General features: G+C 46.7%; 1 protein-coding gene across 1 annotated transcript; it reads left to right on the top strand.

Annotated features, from left to right (window-relative positions):
* Positions 1-19,369: 19,369 nt before the first annotated feature.
* Positions 19,370-21,016, top strand: LOC147213558 (B2 bradykinin receptor). Its single transcript, XM_086143316.1, has one exon. It carries the CDS (start codon positions 19,576-19,578, stop codon positions 20,659-20,661), a length of 1,086 nt encoding a protein of 361 aa, XP_085999442.1. The 5' UTR covers positions 19,370-19,575; the 3' UTR covers positions 20,662-21,016.
* Positions 21,017-21,706: the final 690 nt, after the last annotated feature.

The raw sequence follows: 21,706 nt of genomic DNA, 5'->3' as shown, positions 1-21,706 counted from the left end.
ACTATGTACGACTGCCTGAACACAATGACGGTCAGGTTCAGACCAAATTCTTGTGTAAAGTTGCCCTTTACACATGTTCAACAACAACGCAGCACCAGTAGTCTTCTCGTTTCCTGCCTGAGACTGCTAACATGTAGCCTGAACCGTTTGCACGGACGGCACAGCTTCCATCCACACTTGGCCAGACGTCTGAGCTACCTTCATTAAACCTTTCATCGGGGAAGTCTCGAATCTGGAGAGAACGCCACGAGCAAATGCAGGGGCGATACTTTTGAGCTATGTGGTACTTTTGGCAATTCCCCAATCGGTAGCTCTGAGGAGCAAAGTAGGAGCTTTCAGATCCAAACGTCAGGACTGCTTAGCGATGAGAGGTGATTGTGAAGCGAATAAGTTGCACTTTCTGAGGTGGATGTCAGATTACACCTTAACTTGACCTTAAAAATGTGTCTCTAGTCAGAGTGTATCTCAATATGATTTTACCCTGATAACATTTACACATGTCCGCAACGTCTAGCCAATGTCAAAGCAATGACAACAGTGTAAAATAAGGGTTTCGGTACGCAGGGCTTCAGACAACACTCACATACTGGGATGCCAAATGGCTGGGTTGATACTGAGATGGCAACTGGGTGGCGTCCATCTGCGAAGCTGCGACCCGCTGGTTGTCCCCCGCGCGCTGAGAAGAAGTGCTGATTTATGCAGCTACTTTTTATCCCAGCTGGAAGTGCTGCCGCCACTGTCCAGGCAAACTGCTGAGGGAAGAACGCAGCGCAGACTTGCGTTTAGTGTATGATTGTAGTTTCCAGCCAGCTGAGTGGTGTTGTGGGTAGAGAACGTCGTCACTCCTCAGTGTCCTCTGAGCTGCATCTTCGGGTGGTCCATAAGTCCAAGTTGGACCCCGACCCAAAACCCACTGTGACCCTGAGTCCAGGATCGGGGGGGGGAGAGTAAATGAAACCAAAATGGAGAGTTAATTGACATATTCCAAGTGTGAAGAGGTTCTTGGTGCCAAAAGAAGTCCCAAATGTTTCATGGAGTCTGGACACTGATCTTCTCTTCACAATAATCCCCCGACAGGAGGTTGTTGATATAGGGGGTGTTAACCCCTACCCTCAAGTTTCCTTAAGACACCTTAAGATTACGCAAAGAACAGTCCAACTTAAAAGTGGCGTCTGCTCAGAAATAATGAATTCGGGCTCGGGTGAGGTAACTCGTCAAAGGTAGCTTCGACCAGAGGGCTCTGTAAAGGCACTTCTGCAAGTAGGACATCACTAACAGGGATCCAGTGCAGGGTACTGGTCAAGAGAAGCAAAAACAGGCACCATTGTCATGTATGTCTGGGAAAACTTAAGTTTGGGGACCAGAAAAAAACTCCAGAATGTTTTTTCCACCAGTTTGTGTCTCTGTTTTGATGAGGCTCTACAGGTGTTTTCATTTTTCTGATATAATTATGCTCTCTGGGCAGTTCTGCTCTCTTATGTCCAAGACAAGAAAAGGGGCGAAGGTCAGACTAGAATTTGTACATTTGGGTTCCTACGCACTGCTGCTCTGCGCTCTGTCTTTTTAGTGTTTTAGTTAAGTTGTGCGGCAAACGTGTGAAAGGGAACTCAGCGCGGTGAAGGACAATGTGCGTGATTCAAGGGCGTATCCCTGAGTTTCTGCTTTCCTGGCCAGTAATTGGAGTGATTTGATGAGATTGAGCGTTGCAGATGGTCGTCCAGCTGTGAATCTCGGTGCCTAATTAACACACAGACCTAATTAGCACACAAATTTAATACTTAACGAGCAAAAAAAGCGACGGGAAGCAACAACGGCAATCATGGTAGAGCTTGATTCAAATTCAAAACTTGAACTGTTTGTTTGTTGTCTTGATGTTCTCATGCTGACTGATGCACCTGAATCGTTGTCGATTTAAATCCGCGTGGAATTGACGCTAAATGTGCGACACGTTGTCTAAGCGGGTTCCCGAGCCCAGCGGTTTCTCACAAAACAAAACAAAACAAAAGGCAACCTGTCTCGTGACGTCTTCAAACTCAATCTCAGGGCCTGTTGTCCCAACATTGGTCTGTTGCTACACACACTTTAGAAACGACTGCACTCGCAGAAGATGAAGGATATCAGAGCGGATGATAAGCCATAATGCAGGAGGAGAGGCGAAGCAGAACATCTGTGATGGACATGTCTGGGGGATACAGAGCGGCCACTCTTGTCGTATTAGTACACTCTGTACTTTTGTTGTTGTTGCTGCTGTGCTTGGCAGATATCTTAGTTGTGACAAGCAAGGAGGAACCACCAGAATCATCAAAGCTCATGAGCTTAAGGTGTCAGGGAAGCTGTCGGCCCAGAACCATCTCTAGAACCCTAAATTACTCCTGAGTGAGTTGAAATCCAAACTAAATGAATGATATTGTTCTTTTAGACATCAGCGCCTGAACAAGCTAGCAAAGGTCAGTTTTGTTTACGCGGTCCCTTGAGACCATGACTGTGGCTAACTGCACCGGTAGCCCTGCAAACAGACGTATCCCTGAGGGATCTCCAACCCTTGGTGGTTCCAAGTCCACCAAAGGAGTCCCAAAAGATGTCGCAGCCGTTGCCAACCAATCCTGGAAATCAGCAATGTCAAAACCAAATGTTGTGCCAACATTAATGTAGGTCAAAGGTTAAGCCTGTGCCTTGGATCCGCGTGACCAAACGTCCGACCCCGGACTCCGAATGAAGTATGCTTACACTACATCCAGAGAAACCCCAGAGGCTCAACTGAGAAGTGAGTCAGAAGGAACGGCATTTTGGTCTTCCCAGCCTGCAGAGGGCACTCTCATCAATACCTGACCTCACTCTTTCACCAGGGTGGGAAGCTAGCTTGTTCGGACTGCAAAACAAAAGTCTAACAGGTGGGGACTCTATGCAGCTGGATCATCTCTGTCCATCACCAACCCAACTCTGAAGGTGTTAGCGGCCAACGGTTGTAGCGCTAGCCTGGAACACCATCGCCGCTGCCATGCGTCACCAGGGGCGACGGCGCCACGTGCACTCCATTGTAAGATAGCGTTCACACTGAAACACTGCAGCCTTACGTGAACATACTCACAAACTGTGTTTGCACACTACACTACCCCGAACCCCAACCCCACTCCTTACACGTTGCAAGCGAAGCTCTAGGTTAGTGCGAATGCAAGGTCGGGGCCTGTGTGTGTCCCCCCCCCCAAAAAAAAGCTTCTAAGGACTGAAAAAATGTTGACGTTTAAGAAGAAATTAAAAACAAGACCAGAGCAAAAAAAAAAAAAAAAAAGGCATGCTGTGTTGCAAAAATATACAATGTACAGTGTACGGTGTCGATTGTAAATCCCCACATGCTTCAGAGGATAAAGTGCATCCTGTACTTTCTTTTTAAAACGATGTTACGACGCAAACACGCGGCACGTGTCCTGTACCTCCACCATGCCCACGGTATCCTGTGCGCAACCATAACAGTAAATGTACTCTTGGGCTTTTGGAAATAAAAGATCACTGAATGATGCCAGTTGGCCGGCGTTGCATTTCCAGCTCCTCCTCCCGTGGTTTCATGTCGCCGGACCAGCGTCCGGCCACGGGACGGGTCGGATTCAGGGCCACACTGAAACAATAGACCCCGCCTGTTGCTGTGGTTATCCTAGGTATCTGCCGGGAAGGGCGCTCACAGACCGGCTGCGTCCTTCAGATCCACTCCAGATCCACTTGGTCTCATATGTACGTATCTACAGCGTATATTAGCCTGCAGGACAAAGTGCCACTGACAGTACTTTGATTCTCTTCCAGAGTAAAACTTCACCATTGTACTTTGTAGTGTATTTTCCATGCAGCCACAGGCTGCATCTAGTGTTAGCATATAATGTCACTTAGTCAGATGTCGAGACACCAAACATTAATGCAAGAAGGGGTTGCTTTGGTCACCTCACCTTTTCAATTCCATGGTAGCTTAAAGGGGGTCCAGCAAATGGCCTAACTTGCTGCTCAGACACTCAAACCGCTCAACTTCAGTGGGGTTGAACCAATCATGTTCAACTGCACCAGCATCAGAAGACCTGGAGTTAGAGAAGACCCCCCCCCCCTCCCGCCTACACACACACACACACACACACACACACACACACACACAAAGTGAATAAATAACCTGGAAATATTGACCCAGAAAACTGTGTCGAATACACAGCGTTCTCCTTTGCTGATTCTTTAGAGAACCTGTAGGAGCTCCCAGACAGGCTCACACGGCCGGCAGACCATAAAAGTGACTCCAGTTCTCGGTATTCATGAATTATCTACACCGCTTATACTGCATTGAGTGGGGGGTGGGAGGGGGGTCTGAGAGGCAGGGGTTGACCTGGATTGGTCACCATGAGGATGCGAATGTTCAATAGCTTACAACTGCTTGCTAACAAGGCACTGATGTTGTGATTGCGCCAAAAGGTTAATTGGAGATCTGGAGTCCCCTGTTTGCAGGATAGGCGAAATAGACAATGAACGAATTGTCTTTGTTTCCAACTCTTGATATTTCCTGTTCGCACACAAGTGCTTTATAAACATTCATTTTGACAACTAAAGTTGTTACTGTATGAGGAAGTCTGGAGTGGCAGAGAATTATATTAGACTGGTGCAGGACATGTATGCTTACTGTGAGACAGTGGTGAGGTGTGCTGTAGGTGTGACGAGATGTTAAAGTTGGATCAGGGACTACATCAGCCATCTCCTCTTAGCCGCTTCTTGTTTGCAGTGGTGAAGGACAGGCTGACACATAAGGTTAGAAAGGAATTGCCATGGACCATGATGTTTGCAGAAGACATTGTGAGGAACATCTTGAGAAGTGGAGGAATGCTCTGGAAAGAAGAGGGATGAAGGTTAGTCGCAGCAAGACAGAATGAGAGTATCAGCCAAAATGAAAAGGTGTACAAGACAGCGGTGAGACCAGTGATGCTGTATGGTTGGGAGACAGTAGCAATGAAGAGAAGACAGGAAGCAGAGGTGAAGATGTTGAGGTTCTCTTTGGGATGGAGGAAGATGGAGAGGATCAGAAATGAGTCCATCAGAGGGACAGTACATGTTAGAGGTTTTGAAGATCAAGTCACACTGAGATGGTTTGGACATGGCCAGAAGATGGATGGTGCAGATGTGGGTAGAAGGATGCTGAGGCTGGAACAGCCAGGCAGGAGGCCAGGAGGAAGACCAGTCAGAAGATTAATGGATGTGGTGAAAGAGGACATGAAGTTAGCTGGTGTGAGAGAAGAAGAAGACCCCTGAACGGAGAAGCCCAGAAGCTCAGAGGAAGACGAGGACTAATAAAGTTAAGGGTAGTCCTGGCAGATGTAGGCAAACACTTCTGGGAGTGAAACGCCACCACCGCTTATCCGCTGGTCAATGTGGTTTGTCAGACCAACAGCCAATCAGATTGAGGGAAAGAGCGAAGTGAAACAGGATATAAAAATGGGTGAAAAAAAAACCCCCAAAACATCAGTTTCTCAACCGGGTTTCCAGGATGGGTGTCTTTTCAGATCTCCTGATTGGCGAGGGGCGGAGCTTGACTACATCATTGACTTGCCCTCCCTTCAGGCCGTGCGGCGGCAGACTGCCGGTCTCCGCCGCACGCCGTTAAAATCGAACACACCGTGGATCAAAAACCCATGTTAATAAAAACGCTTGTTGCCACGGCGACGCCATCGAGTCCCCCCCGGCCCGCTATGATTCTGCCGCGTCACCCGAAGCCTCTGAGGCCGGGGATTCATGGCCGCTTACATCATCACAGTTTGGAGAACGCGTTCAGATGTTCGGCTCTTTCTCCGAGGAACCGATGGTAAACTAAACAAATCTCTCCACACACAGAAAAAAAACGGCGCTCTGACTTTAAGAGACTCCACCCGATGGATTCCACGAGAGCTGGTGAGGCGGTGAGTGGTTGCCATGGCAACTCCGCCTGATATGGCCTCCTGTTAATCCCGGCCAATTAGATCGAGCGGATGTCAGTCCATGTCGGTTTAAGGTTTAAGAGAGAGAAAAAAAAAAAAACACTGTTCTGGAAAGGAAGCAGATTCTACAGATTGGAAACCAATCAAGAGGTAATAATCGATAGATTAATCCCCAATCTGTATTATATTTCTAATCTGGAGTGTCCGTGCTCCTCTTTTCTACATGCCTGCTGACAGCCAATCATAGCTGGCGGTCGGGCTGAGGGGCGGGGCTAAACCCTGGCGACTCAGCTGTCAATGACAAGGCCATTTAGAGACGTCCAACCATTCAACCTGAAGGACAATGTGAAGTCCTGCGTGAACTCGCTGTTTCCAGACCGCGGGGGGAAGACAGAGAACCTGGAGAACCCAGGTAGGAGAACATGGAGAGAGCCCAGGACCTTCTTGCTGGGAGAACGCGCTTGGACTGCAGTCAGGCGTTGCTCTCAGGACGTTGGGAGCTGGAGAACTACAAAGATGGCGTCGTGTTCCTGACTGACCGAGTCGGACGCCTCTGACCTGCAGACCTCGAGGTGGGTTCCTGGTCCAGACTCTTGTTCCACCTCTTCTCTGACATCAGAACATCTGGTTCTCATACTTCCCTCTGATTTTGGTGCAGGAGAACATGGTGAGAACATATTTGAGCTAAGAGCCACCACATCCTCATACCCTGGAACGCATCATTCCATTTGTCCAGGGTTCTTAATCTTGGAATGGCATATGGATTATCTCTCAATACGATTTTAATTATTCTTTGTTAATTTCTTTCGAGCTTCAAATTTATTTTCTACTTTCTGGGTCATATCTCCCGATTATTCACCCAATTTTTTTAAATTTTCTTTTAAGGTGAAGTCTTGGATTTCTGTTCCTGTCAGTTGACACTGAAAGCTTTACAAGTCCAGTAAATGAACGCAGACAGAGAATTAATATTCTCCAAATGCAATAATCATTGTGATGAAAAGGGATGATTTCTGTTTTTTTTTAGCCATTTCTGACTTAAATAGACGTACTTTTGATATTAATATTGAATTTCTGAACCCCCCCGACACAACTCCTAATTTCCTGCTTGACTTGTGTGCATTTAAAAATACGTAAAAAGAGAAAACCTTTCCAGATGCAGATAGATTTTACTGAATTAATATAGTTTTTTAAAAAACGAGGAAAGATCCATGGATTAGCAAACAGAAAACCAAGGGGGCTTTAAAACCTGCAGATTTGCCCCACTGGACAGACGCTGCAGTACCAGGTTTGACCACAGGGGGCGCTGTGTGGGACAACCTTCCACTGTTTCTTCTCCATCATCTCTCTTTCACTCCATCATCTCCATCCCTCCCTCTTTCTCATGGAGAGCTGATGTGATCTTCTTCACCACCATCTCCAGGCTGGATGGGGTGATGGGTGCAGACTCCACCTCCTTCTTCTCGTTTCATTCATCATAAGACGGATCTGAAAAGAGGCAGAGGACGCCTGGCGTGATCAAGAGCGCTGGAGGTCCAGGTGTTCACGGGAGGTTCTTGTTCCCCGAGGCTGGAGTCCATGTCTGAGATGGAGGAGGCTGTCAATCATCCCTGTGACGGTGCCGCCGTTCGCCGCGGCGGACATTTGTGAGCAGGGCCGGGGGAGTGCACGTGTTCTTCTGTGCACGCTTCACAGATCTATGTGAGAAGATAGATGGTGCTCAGCTCCAGGGCGGGAGGGGACGTGTTCCATTCCGGGGGTTCACTTGGTTCTTTAGATGTTCTTCCACAGCCAACTTGTGGTTTCCTTCATGTTTTTTCTCTACGTTCTCCACATGTCCTCCTACCTGTGGGTTCTCCATGTCCTCCTACCTGTGGGTTCTCCACATGTTCTCCTACCTGTGGGTTCTCTGCATGTTCTCCTACCTGTGGGTTCTCCATGTTCTCCTACCTGTGGGTTCTCCACATGTTCTCCTACCTGTGGGTTCTCCACATGTCCTCCTACCTGTGGGTTCTCCACATGTCCTCCTACCTGTGGGTTCTCCATGTCCTCCTACCTGTGGGTTCTCCACATGTCCTCCTACCTGTGGGTTCTCCATGTCCTCCTACCTGTGGGTTCTCCACATGTTCTCCTACCTGTGGGTTCTCCACATGTTCTCCTACCCATGGGTTCTCTCTTTGTGAGTAGGTCTTGGTACCTGAGTCCAGACTCCAGACGGAGAAGGAGAACCCCGTCCTGTCTTTACCCGCAAGAACAGCGAGTATCTGTTTCACGTCTCACATCTGAGTAGGTTCTCCAGGTCCAGGTCAGGTTCTCCTGCCTGGGTTCTCCCCATGTTCTCACCATTGAGAAGACGAGCCTGTTCCTCTCGGGCCTCCAGCAGCTTATCGATCAGCGCTGGGTGTCATCCCTCAGCCGCCGCTCCATCTCTGTCTGAGCGAGCTCCTCCTCGCGTCCCGCCAGCTGCTCCCCTCCCGCCGGGGCTCCAAGATGAGCCGCCGCCGTGACTCATAGCTCTGCAGGGAAAGAGGGAAAAAAAAAAACCTGAACGCAACCAGACAGGAAGCGTCCATATTTGGCCGCTGTGTTGTTTTTAGCGTCGGGCCTTTGCGGATTCCGGTGTCAAGGTACGACGTGACGACGGTCGGGGCGTCGGGACAGAGCGGCGTCACGCTGATGGCGAGAATCACCGCAGGAAGTCAAGAGCATCTACAAGACTCCAGAACTCAATTGGCACAGAAATCAAATTAAATTTCCCCCATTAAAAGGAATTGTAACGCTATTCATCTGTTCCATCCCTGGTTTTGTGACGTGTTTTTAATAAGCAACATGTACTTTATGAACATCACATGCTGAATAAAAAATAATGGTAAGTAATAAGAGAGAGTGTAAAGGAATAGTGATATTATTATGTGTGTTTACCTTGAAGATTGGATTAAGATGCTGGCGGAGGAGATGGGGGAGTTTTTCATTTATTGCTCCATCCTTAACCTAAAGGCTCCACACTTCATGCTCCAATGCTATGCTAAATGTAACTTTGCTCCACTTTATGTCTAAACTCCATTTATGGCTCGGATGAAGCCGCTCCTCTTTTTAAAAACCATCAAAGCGTCACCAATCGGCTTTGAGCGGCTCGTCGGTTGATGTTCCCCCCGTCCGCCGTGCAAAACCCCCTTATATATCCCCTGCTTTCTCACAGATGATGTTCTCTGCCACCGTATCTCACCGACAGCAACTCCTCCATCTCTTCACGGTCGAGTCCACAACATGATTTTCTCTGGGCTGCCCTGCGGCGGCACGTCTTACTGTCCTTAAACAACTAATACCGCTTGGTGCAAACTCAGATCTGAGCTCTAATTCAAAGCAAAGAATCCCCATATTGGTGCATGAATACATGAAGGTTCCACTGTGTTTTCCTGTATCTTCTACTCTTCTGGTGCATTTTACAAAATTCAACTGTAACCGTTGTGAGATAATTAATGCATATCTCATCACAGCAGCGTCTCATCCTGACTCGTCTCGAATGGCACACCTTGTTATCACATTTCTATCACGACGAATGACTAGATCAATAAAAGTATTTGGCTCACAAAGTGTCATGAATAAAAAGTTTCATGAATAAAAACCTTTTTAATTTACCGCCATCCCAGCGTGTGATTAGATCTGTGAATCTCTGCCTGCGGAACAAGCATTTGGGAAAAGTTCTTGAACGCCTTCCTGATTTCCATGAAGATATTTTAATTTCTTGAAGTGGAAAATTTAAAGTCATAGTTAAAAAAAAACCCCACATAATTCAATGTGAAATTCACGAATAAATTCCGAATTAAACAACTTTTCGGGTTTGAATCGCTCGTGACCACGCTAACTTCCGGTTAAGTTCCGGGTTAGCATTGCTAGCTAAAAACGCAGAATTGACGCGAAGACAATCCTCTGTTCCGGAGGTTTATCGTCACCGAAAGTAAACTGAAAGTTTATTAAACACGGGAGCGGTACGTAGTAATTTGTATTTGCTGTTTCACCGAGTATTTTTACGTACCGTAAAGGCAGTCAAGTAGCGATCCCTCCTCCGGCGCCATCTTTGATTTACCGAGACCAGCCGGAAGTGGGCTTGAACTCGGCCGGCGTATTTTTTTTAATCCGGCACAATAGCGACACCTAGCGGTTAGATTTATAAATGCAGTTTCAATCGGTAACAACATAAAATATTACATTTATATTCGAAAGAATTGTGCTTTTTGCGCTTTTTGCGTGTTTTTATTTTTTATTCAGTTTCTTTAACCCAAAGCTATTTTTTTATAATTATTCTGCATTTCAGGCGCTGTTTCACTATGGCAAATTCCTTGTATGTGAAAACTATTTGGCAAATAAAGTATATGTTTGACAGGACCTGGACCATAAACAAATGAGACAAACCTTCTACAGCCTGAGGTCTTCAGGCTTCTATCCTGGGAAAATCTCTGTAAAACACCTAAGGGGTCGTGGGGGAAACCGCTCTGAGAAAAAAAAGCATTTGAACTGAGACAAAACACACATACAAAAAAACATTTTTTTGTTAATTTTAATCGTCATTTCAATTACCTTTCATTCGGTCTTGTGGCGTCATCTGCTGGTCATGCATGTATAGGAATCATTTGCCTTTTTAAAAACAACCACATGGAAAAAAGCATGTTTCTGCGAGTCGTAGAAAACTTTTTAAAACGAATAAAGCAGAATATTAGAAAAGGAACACACACAGTTTAAGAGTACACGTACTATACATTCCATTGATTAGTGTTTACAGTAATATTTCTTATCACTTGGTGGTTATGGATTCCGAATCGTATATAAACACAGTTTATACATGAGTCACCTTTGATCCCATTGAAATACCTTGATGGGGAGTCTTATATTTACATTTCAAATAAAACAAGTTATTTTTCGATTAAATTATAGCAGTCATTTTTACATTGTTCGATGATCATCGGATTTTCTAAATCAATTCGATTCCGAATCTGTGTTTTACTGATCTGTTTATTCAGTCTGTTATGTAATTATCCAATTAGGTAATTGAGGTAATTGGTTAGTTGGCTGGTTAATTTCCATTACTATTCCAGTGCAGTCTCACTGATGCACAAAACACGGCGCCTGCGCACAAACCTTCAGCCACGTTACCATGGCAACGCGGGAGTTACCGGAGCTCCTTTCTGATTGGTTGATAATTGGTGGGACGAAGAGGTGGGAAAGGAAGACACACGAGGGTGCAATTACAAGCCACCACCAACAGAGGGCGCTGTTGCTATATATTAGCTCTTCTCCCCCCAAACCGGGAATATAATAATAATAATAATAATAATAATAATAATAATAATAATAATAATAATTCCTGTCGAATTGTTCTTGTCTTGGCAACTGAACTTGAATTTCTTGAAGTCCAGTCAGAATATGAATAAAAAATATAAATTGAGAGACAATTAAGACAATTGAAAGACAGCAAAAAAACTAATAAATAGACAGCAGAGTGAACAACAAAAAACACAATTTCAAGTCCAGTTTTCAAGACAAGAAGATTTCGACAAGAATTCAACATGACCTGGATGACTGAGAAAATAATAATAATAATAATAATAATAATAATAATAATAAGTACTCCCAATTCAGAAAGTTTATAAAATGAAATAAAATGAATTCATGAATTCACCATGACCTAGATGACTGAGACAATAATAATACTAATAATAATTATAATGATAACAATAAATACCCCAAAATGAGCAAGTTTATAAATGAAATTAAATAAAAAGTAAGACACCAAGGCTGTGAACAAGCGTACCTGAAATAATAACAACAATAATAATCAGAACGACTTGAATCGCCAAGTTATTTTACAACAAGGAATTTGCTTTGGTCGACGGTGTTAAACACAAGCATGAGATAAATACAGAGTGAAATGAGTGTGATTGTGGTTGGTGGTGCAAAAAAGCAGTGCAATAGAGGGGTTGGACTCGTCCCCAGCAGAGACCAGGCCAGGAAGGGTGGTGTCGTCCGTGACCTTCAGGAGCTTCACATCCTAAATTACCTTTATGATTTTGTAAATATTTGTATTCTCAATTTCATTTCATTTACCGTATTTTCCTCACTATAAGGCGCACTTGAAAATCGCCTTGTGTATGAACTCTTGTTGCGCTTCCTCACCTCTAACCGATTCCATGTGTCACACAGCGCTAAACATCGGCCAAAATGTTTTAGTAAGCGACCAAGCCATTAACCAATCAGAGAACAGTCCGGTACACGCTGCGCTTCCAAAAACCGTACCTGTTAAAAGTCACGCTTACGAAGCGGAATTCAAACTCGGATGACGGGAACCGAGCGGCTGAGAAAGAGTTCAACGTGAAGCAAGCGGATGAACCGAGTCAAGAAGAACAAACAGTTTCCAAGGCAAGAAAGAAGAATAAAGTTGGACTGAACTTGTTTTGTTTTGCTTTATATCCCGTAAATGGACCCGTTTGTTGATATCGTCCAAAATACAAGCGTTTCGTTTCATTTACTGGAGATTTAACTGCTTTTTAGGTGACCAAGGTTGCTCGGAGGGAACCAAAGAGAAGGATACCTCCACCTTCTTCTGGTGATGAGATGAAGCGGCCGAAGGTTCTTGGTGTTTCCGCTCCGTCTCTCCATCTCAATCTGTTGGAACGAACCTCTCCAGAAGGAGGAGGTTGTGGAGGTATTGCTCGGGAGGAACCTTTCATCTGTGAAAACAAAGCAGAAGTTCTGGTTTTGCACCGTGGGGAGGTTGAAGATGAAGAACCCCTGGAGAACCCGTGGAAACCACAGGAGGTCCTGCAGAGAAGCAGGAGAAGCTAACAATAACTCCAGAAAGAGCGTGATGATCCTTCTTTGTAAACTACGGCCTTCCAGACATCCAGAAGAAACGGGATATTTTTAGACAATCAGATCACGGCAGATCTCAGATCCCCATCACGGACCCACGTGTGTGTGTGTGTGTGTGTGTGTGTGTTAGTGTTTTTTTTTCGTTTTTTTTTCCGTAAACAAGCATCAATCCTTTTTGCCGCCGGGATGTTTTTTTTCCGCCGCCGTCTCGACACCGTGACGCTCATCCTCTTCCAGGAGCTGACGACCTCAAACATCTAAATATCTGCATTTTTCTACATCCTTCGCTTGTGTAACAACTGTTTCATAAAATACACTGTTATTATAATACACTCTTGTTATTATAATACTCACTGTACATAATAACAAGGGTTTTAACTGTCGTCCCAGAAGACGAAAAACCCTTCAGAATAAAAGCACAGCTTCAAAATAAACTTTTATTTTTTCGCGTTCTTGTTGTTTTGGGGCCCCGCCGGCTCCCGTTGCCGCGGGCGACAGAGCCGAGGCCTGACCGGGTCCGATAGCGCTAAACCACTGCCCCGGTACGAGCCGGGGGGCTCCCTTCTGACCATTATCAACAAAAAACAGAAACGACGGCGGGTCTGCTTCTTATCTTCCCGAAGCCTGGACTGTGTGTGTGTGTGTGTGTGTGTGTGTGTGTGTGTGTGTGTGTGTGTGTGTGTGTGTGTGTCCAACAATGACTCTGATTTTCCAAAGGTGGATTTTTATCATTTCTCTTAAAGAATTAGTTGTCGAGATCCCCGCTTTGTCATCGTGACTCAACTTCCAAACACTTTCTTCCAAATAAATACCCTGAAAACACACTTTCTATATCCTGTCTGGCCCGAGGGGGCGGGGCTTAACCCGGACGGGGCACCTGTCAATCAAACAGACGTCCAATCGTACACCGGCTCATTCACACCTGTGGGCTTTTCAGTTAACTGAGTGTGTTTCCACACACACACACACACACACACACACACTTTACCGTCCGTGGTGGTGAGTCACGACGGTCTCAGGACTTCACGTTGTTGCGCAAATAACAAAAACCCGACCGGTGACGTTACCGTGTTGCCGTGGAGACCGAAGGAGGCCGTTCGCCGTGGCGACATCTTGATTTGTGAGCGGAACCGGGGGAGTGCACGTGTTCCAACGTGCACGTTCTACAGATCTGTGTGAGAAGGTAGATGGTGCTCAGCTCTAGGATGGGAAGGGACTGGGTTCTTCAGATGTTCTTCTATCTATGTTCTCCTCATGTTCTTCTTCTTTCGTGTTCTCTACCGGGGTTCACCACATGTTCTCCTACATGGGTTCTCCACATGTTCTTCTATGTTCTCCACATGTTCCCCTACCTGGGTTCTCCACATGTTCTTCTATGTTCTCCACATGTTCCCCTACCTGGGTTCTCCACATGTTCTTCTATGTTCTCCACATGTTCCCCTACCAGGGTTCTCCACATGTTCTCCTACATGGGTTCTCCACATGTTCTTCTATGTTCTCCACATGTTCTTTTATGTTCTCCACATGTTCCCCTACCTTGGTTCTCCACATGTTCTTCTATGTACTCCACATGTTCTCCTACATGGGTTCTCCACATGTTCTTCTATGTTCTCCACATGTTCCCCTACCTGGGTTCTCCACATGTTCTTCTATGTTCTCCACATGTTCCCCTACCTGGGTTCTCCACATGTTCTTCTATGTTCTCCACATGTTCCCCTACCAGGGTTCTCCACATGTTCTCCTACATGGGTTCTCCACATGTTCTTCTATGTTCTCCACATGTTCTTTTATGTTCTCCACATGTTCCCCTACCTTGGTTCTCCACATGTTCTTTTATGTTCTCCACATGTTCCCCTATCTGGGTTCTCCACATGTTCTTCTATGTTCTCCACATGTTCCCCTACATGGGTTCTCCACATGTTCTCCTACCTGTGGGTTCTCCACATGTTCTTCTACATGGGTTCTCCACATGTTCTTCTATGTTCTCCACATGTTCTCCTACCTGGGTTCTCCACATGTTCTCCTACCTGGGTTCTCCACATGTTCTTCTATCTATGTTCTCTCCATGTTCTCCTCCCTTCTGGTCCAGATCCGTCCAGTGTTGTCCGCATGTCCGGCTCTGTGAACCTGTGATTGACAGCCGTCGTTTCCCGGTGAAGCCCCGCCTCCTGGCCCTGGCGCGCCGTGATTGGCCGACCTGAGAAGATGAACCCGTCCCCAGAGGTTAGCGCCGTAGAATTGTATTTAATGTGTTTTAACAATTAACTCCTCAGATTTCTGATGGACCGAAGGCCTTGGGGAGAAGATCAATGATATTGATCGGTAAAACCAGCAGCTTTTCTTCTGATCGATCGCCTCCCGTCCTCCTGCAGGGTTCCAGGAAGCCTTCATGAAGTGTCTCCTGGCCGCCGGCGTTTATTCCAGCGGATTATTGTTATTATTGTTATGATTCCAGTCAGCCGGCGGAGCGGAGACATCTGGAGTGTGTGTGTGTGTGTGTGTGTGTGTGTGTGTGTGTGTGTGTGTGTGTCAGCTTACAACTCCCCCCTCCTCCGAGCACAATTGAGTCACTTGGTGTTTACAGATTTATTATTCGTGACTTTTGCAGAGGATTTAAAGAGAAACACAATCAACTATGTGATGAATTCAAAAGGACGTTATTATTATTATTATCATAATTTTATCATTATTAGTAATAGTTATTGACGTCATAGTAGTGCTGCAAATGGAAATAGTACTATCGTTATTTTTTGTTTAATTATTTATTGAAATATGAAAATGTGCAAATAAAAGAAAAAGATTGATTTTTTTTTCTTATTTTGTTTTTAATTGAATTTAAAGTCGGGGATGCCATTATTATTATTAGTATTAACATTATTATTGTTTTAATTGTTATCATTGTGATGATTACTATTATCATTAGTCGAGGTGGTAGAAATAGTAATATTCCTGTAATAATTGTTTGAAATGTGCAAATTTGGAACAGTCATTTTAATTTTCATGTCTATTTTATTTTCATTTTAAAATGGAAAAAGTGCAAATCAGACAAAAAAAGGTTTTATTTTGTTAAAAATTGCTCTATTTTAATTCATGAATTAAAACTAAAACTAATATTGTATCAAAAGGCTGGGGCTAATTTTATGATCATTTTAAAATGCTTACAATGATAAGAAAGTAGAAAGTAGAAATATGACTAGATTTATATTTAAGTTGTTCATTGAAATATGAAAACCTGTAAATCTGGAAGTATTATCTTCATTTTGCATCTACTTTATTTTGAAATAATGGTAGAAACCAGAAAAAATGATTTTATTCATGGTTTCATTTTTCCCAAAAATGATATTACTTTTAGTATTATTAAAATTATATTTTCATTAGGTCCATAAACTGTCAGCCCATTCCTGAAAGAGTCCAATTTGTCCCTCAGAGTGAATGGCTGGATGTCACTGTTAGCCCCTAGCTTGAGATGCTATGCTAACAAACAGCACCAGAGTCACTACAAAGCATCATCCAGATGATTCACCTCCTGGAAGCTCCTCGCAGTAGAAGGTTTGTTGCATGAATTGGCGAACTTTCACCGACTCCGATTCATTGACCAAATATGGGCAGAGAAACAGGGACCAAGCTGCGCCCTGGAGAACATCTACACTCGATTGTGCAGTAAAAGTACGTCCGCGTAATAATGAGGAAAGGATGTGTGGTTCCAGGAAAGGTCGTGACCTCCGGGTTCCACGTCTGCCAGGCGCAACAAATTAACCTCGAATTACGGGGATGGGAGAAGAAGAAGAAGAGGTGAGGAAATGTGATTTTCTGCAGGATGTCTGCTGACAGCAGAGATAAACGCCTCTATTGCATTTATCAGCCAAACCTTCCCATTGGAGTCACGGTGAGCTTGGCATTAGCGTAGCACGTAGCCTGTTTGCGCACATGCTCACCAACCCTCCTTGATCCGGCTCCAGGCGGAAGACGACTGTCTGGTGACGACTCCCGGACCGGTGACGCAGCGCCGACGCACAAAAGCATACAAGTCTTGCGCTCACTCGGGCAGGTGGCTCCATTGTGGCGAAACCTTGCATTAATTGGATGTTGACCTGACCTCTGACCTTTGCAGCCAGGATCTCTGGGCCCCGAGGAGATTGGGTTTGGTGGCCTCAGGACCTCTGGGTTTTTGCAGATGATGTTCTGTTCTTCTTACTTCCTACTTCTTACTGTGACCTTCTTACTGCGGCAGACGGACAATCAGCACCTCCAAATCCGGATGAGGGCTACTCCGGGTGAAGGAGTTCCAGTATGTCTGGCGTTTGTCCAGGATTGTGCTGGAGATCCACTGGCACATTGGAGTGGAAGCATGGACGAAGGCTCTGCATTGGTCTCTCCTACTCAAGGTGAAGCTCTTGGCTTACTGGATATCTGTGCTCCCAACCTCACCTCTGGTCACCAGCTGTGGGTGTGGACTACAAGATGGAGATCATGGAGACAAGTGGCCGAATTTCCTCCTCAGAGTGTCCGGGTTCTCTTTCAGAGAGAGGGTAAGGAGCTCGGCCATTCAGAAGTAGAGGAGATGATCCTCCTCCTCATCCAGAGGAACCAGATGCTCCGTCAGGTGAGGACACCTCCTGGATCATCTCCTTGGTGAGAGGTTCTGGGCAGGTCCTACCAGGAGGAGACCTGGAGGAACCTTGTGTGGGAACACCTTGGGACTCTTTGGACGGGGGGAGGAAGGTCTGGACCTCCTGACCCTGAGAGCCACACCAGAAACGTGGTAGAAGATGGATGGATGATGTATTTGATGACCACATCTCCCATCTGCTGAAACCAGGAAATAAGACTTCTCCTCACTCGGACTCATTCGTGCCACAAACATCATCTCGCACTTAAGGAGTCGGATTACCTGTAATCTGATTACTCACGTCCGGAAACAGACGTTTAACAAACAGGCCGGAGCTGCAGATAAACCCGTCTCCACCAACCAGACCCGGAAGGTTCTCCAAGAACCAGCACATGAAGTCCTCACCGGTTCTTCAGGCTGGTTCTTTGATCCCTGGAGGACCAAAGGGACGAAGGAGCTTCTGCTTCCTGGACGTCTGTCGGTGGAGGACTCGTCCAACTCCAATCACAATCGGAGTTGGACGTCAGGTGTGAATGAGTGGGTTAGGGTGATTGACAGCACATTAAGCCCCGCCTCCTGGCTCACGCTGAGCAGGGATTGGCTGCTGGTAGCCCCGCCCCCTCCCACCTCCACGACCCCTTGATGGGAGACAACAGTGATGAATGTTTTCCCGCTGCCAGGAACTTTGCAATCACAACTTTTCACGGCCCCAATTACCAGAACGAGATTGATCATTTGAACGTGTGTGTGTGTGTGTGTGTGTGTGTGTGTGTGTGTGTGTGTGTGTGTGTGTGTGTGTGTGTGTGTGTGTCAGGAAGTGGCCCAGCCAATTATGAAGTAATTTGCACAGATGGTTGCTGCAGTCAACACAGGGTGCTTTTCCAGAATGGGATTATAATTATTTTGTGTGTGTGTGTGTGTGTGTGTGTGTGTGTGTGTGTGTGTGTGTGTGTGTGTTTGGGAAGGGGGACCACACCTGTCAATCAAATTTGTGCGTGACCACGGTGTGCAGAGGAGGGACAAACTCTTCCACCCACGAGTTTTCGCTTCCACTCTGATTTAATGAAGCCATTTATCTGCAATGACAGCCTGATCTGGAGATTAAACCCCCCCGACCTCTATTACCCCCCTGGATTTGGGATTTGGGGTTCGCATGATCTTCCAAATTGGTCCACGGTGAAAAAACAGTTCTAATACCTGATACCGCACCGAAAAAGCAAAGTATTTAAAGTACTGCAGTAATCCCGAGGCCCTTTGTTTTCAAATGAAAGAACTTCATTTCAAAGAGATTTAACTTCGGGAGCTTCAGCCGGACTGAAGGTCCAAGAAGTCCAAGACCGGTAAATGTGGAGTACTGCGCTTGTACTGCGCTTGTACTATGCTTGTACTGCGTCTGTACTGCGTCTGTACTGCGTCTGTATGAACAGGATGAGTTAGAAACAAGCGAGAACGAGTAAGAGAGTCGGAGAAAATCACTTTCTGATGACAACAAAATAGGAAATGTAGAAGTAGTACCACTGGCAGGAGTACCACTGGCAGGAGTACCACTGGCAGTAGTACCACTGGAAGTAGTACCACTGGCAGGAGTAGTTGTACTGCTAGTGGCAGTAGTAGTTGTAGTAGCAGACAAAGTATTAGTTGTAGTGACAGCTTTGTTAGTCGCAGAGGAGGAGAGGTATTGGTAGTAGCTGAAGTAGTTGCAGTACTTGTACAACAAGTAGTGTTAGTATTAGCGGTCATAGCGCAGACGGGCCCGTTCTGCACGCGCTCAGTGCGTCCCAGGTGATTCAGCCGCCAAGACGGAGAAAAACGTTTTTTCTTACAAGAGAGTGAGAGTGACAACGGATTCCTTCTGGATGAGACCAACCTGGAGGGGGAGGAGGATCCTGGATGATGTCACGGTGGCGTCCGGCCCCTCTTATATAAGAGTCCGGCCCGGCAGCAGGACGCCTGGAAGGAGGAAGGAGAGCCGTGGATCCGAGGCGAGAGGAAGCGAGGGGAGGGAACCGGCAAGGTTGAGCTTCCGCCGCCATCGGTATCCTGGAATCGAAGGCGGTGGAGAAGCAGAGCTGAAGGCTCGGGTTCGTTATCCGGGATTCGGATCCTCCACGTGATCTCCACGAGAAGAACCTTCCCTCTCCGGTTTGGGTTGTTGTTCCCGATTCCCCGATGTTCCCGAACGCGTCGCTGCCGGACGAGTGCGGCAACTACACGGCGGCGTGGCGGACGCTGTCCTCGCTGCAGCCGGCGTACATGGCGGTGCTCAGCGTGGTGGGGCTGCTGGGGAACGGCATGGTCCTGGCCGTCTTCTGCCTGCAGAGGAAGACCTGCTCGGTGGCGGACATCTACCTGGGCAACATGGCGGCCGCCGACCTGGCGATGATGACGTGCCTGCCCTTCTGGGCCGCCAACATCGCCCGGGGCTACCGCTGGGACTTCGGCGAGGCCATGTGCAAGATGGTCAACGTGGCCATCTCCGTGAACTACATCTGCAGCGTTCTCTTCCTGGTGCTGGTGAACCTGGACCGGTACCTGGCCCTGGTGAAGCCGCTGTGCCCGAGCCGCCTCCGGAGGCCGGCGTGGGCCAAGCGCGCCTGCCTCGGGATCTGGATCCTGGGCTTTCTGCTTTCCTTCCCCATCATCTTGTTCCGCACCGTGGAGTTCGTGGAGGACCCCGGCGTGGACGCCTGCATCCTGAGGTACCCCGACCCCGGCTGGCACGTCCACCACAACGTGACCAGCAACGTGCTGGGCTTCTTGATCCCCGTCCCGGTGCTGGGCTACTGCACCCGCCACATCATGGCCGCCCTGAGAGGCGGGGAGGTCGGGGCCTTCGCCGCGAGGAGGACGGAGAGGAGGTCCACCCAACTGGTCCTGGCCGTGCTGGCGGTTTTCCTCTTCTGCTGGACGCCCCACCAGGTGATGCTCCTCCTGGACACGCTGGACTACTTCCAGCTCACGCCCGGCTGCCTCTGGGGACACGTGCTGGACATCGGCACGCAGCTGTCCACGTACCTGGCGTACAGCAACAGCGCCGTCAACCCCTTCCTGATGGTCATCGTCGGGAGGCATTTCAGGAGGAGGGCCAAGGAGGTCTTCTCGATGAAGCCCGGCACCCGCCGGACAGACAAGACTCTCAGCGTTTCCTCTGTGAATCGACCCAAGGGGACCCACGGACTCGGTGAACTTGAGAGAAAATGGGCAGAAGATGTTCAGTCGCTCTCCTTCAGGCGGTGGAAAGAAAACCGACGGTGACGAACGGCGATAAAACTTAGATGGAACACTTGAAGCTTTGGTGAGAAACCAGAAGAACAACATGTGAGAACAAACTGTTGCCGGTTTCGTGGACATGAATTTCGGAGCAGGCAGGTGAATTCTTGTGAAATAATAAATATTTCATTTGCTGTGAAGAAAGTAAAACTTTGCTGTGGATGATTTGGAAGCTTCTACCGACCTGCTGATGTTGGACTGAGAGAGAACACATGGACTGTGATGACACCTTTCACTTTCAACACTGGTTTTCTAAACGTGCTCATGTTTACTGACGAAATGAATGTTTGATGAATGAATGAACGAAGACGATGATTATTTATAAAGTAAACAAATGAGAACACTTGTTGACGTTGGTGATTTCTGGTTGGGAATGGAACCAGGCAGCTATGCTAACCGCTATCACACCTTTCTTGATAGTTTTTTTATGCAAATGTGGAATGGAACAAACGTCACAGGACAAATGTAAACATGATGTTAATGATTCATTTTAACCGGTGTATTTATTTCGAGTTATTTCAAGACCGGTTCTCCTAGAGAGTAACCACTTAAAAAAGGGAATCACTCCTTAAACAAGTGGTAGTGTTGCTTTCACACCAGGTTAAATCATGCTAGCAGAGGATGGTTTCGATCCATCGACCTCTGGGTTATGGGCCCAGCACGCTTCCTCTGCGCCACTCTGCTGTTAGCAGGTAGAAAAAAAGCACCTGCATCTGCTGGAAAAATTGGGAGCGTGACAAGACTGAGACACTTTGTCCAACCAAAGGATGTTCAGCTGTGAATTAGCATACTTAGCATACTTTAATCCCTTTATACGGGCTTCTTGAGGAGGCTAACCTTGCAAACCAGCAAACTCAAATTGGCGTTAAAGGTTACGCTCACACGTGTCATCCTGAAACTACAATCAAATGTTGTTTCCAGGTTGGAGGTTTTCTGACTGGTTCTTTTGGAGAGAAACCATCAAGAGAAGGAGTCACTCCTGAAGCAACTGGGAGTGTTACTTTCATGCCGCTGGCGAGTCTAAAAGCTT

Source organism: Fistularia commersonii, chromosome 36 (genome assembly GCF_037954325.1).
Source record: "Fistularia commersonii isolate RoL2024-O1a breed Wild chromosome 36, RoL_Fcom_v1.0, whole genome shotgun sequence".
NCBI classification, from domain to species: Eukaryota; Metazoa; Chordata; class Actinopteri; order Syngnathiformes; family Fistulariidae; genus Fistularia; species Fistularia commersonii.
This window is presented reverse-complemented; position numbering and strand designations above follow the sequence as displayed.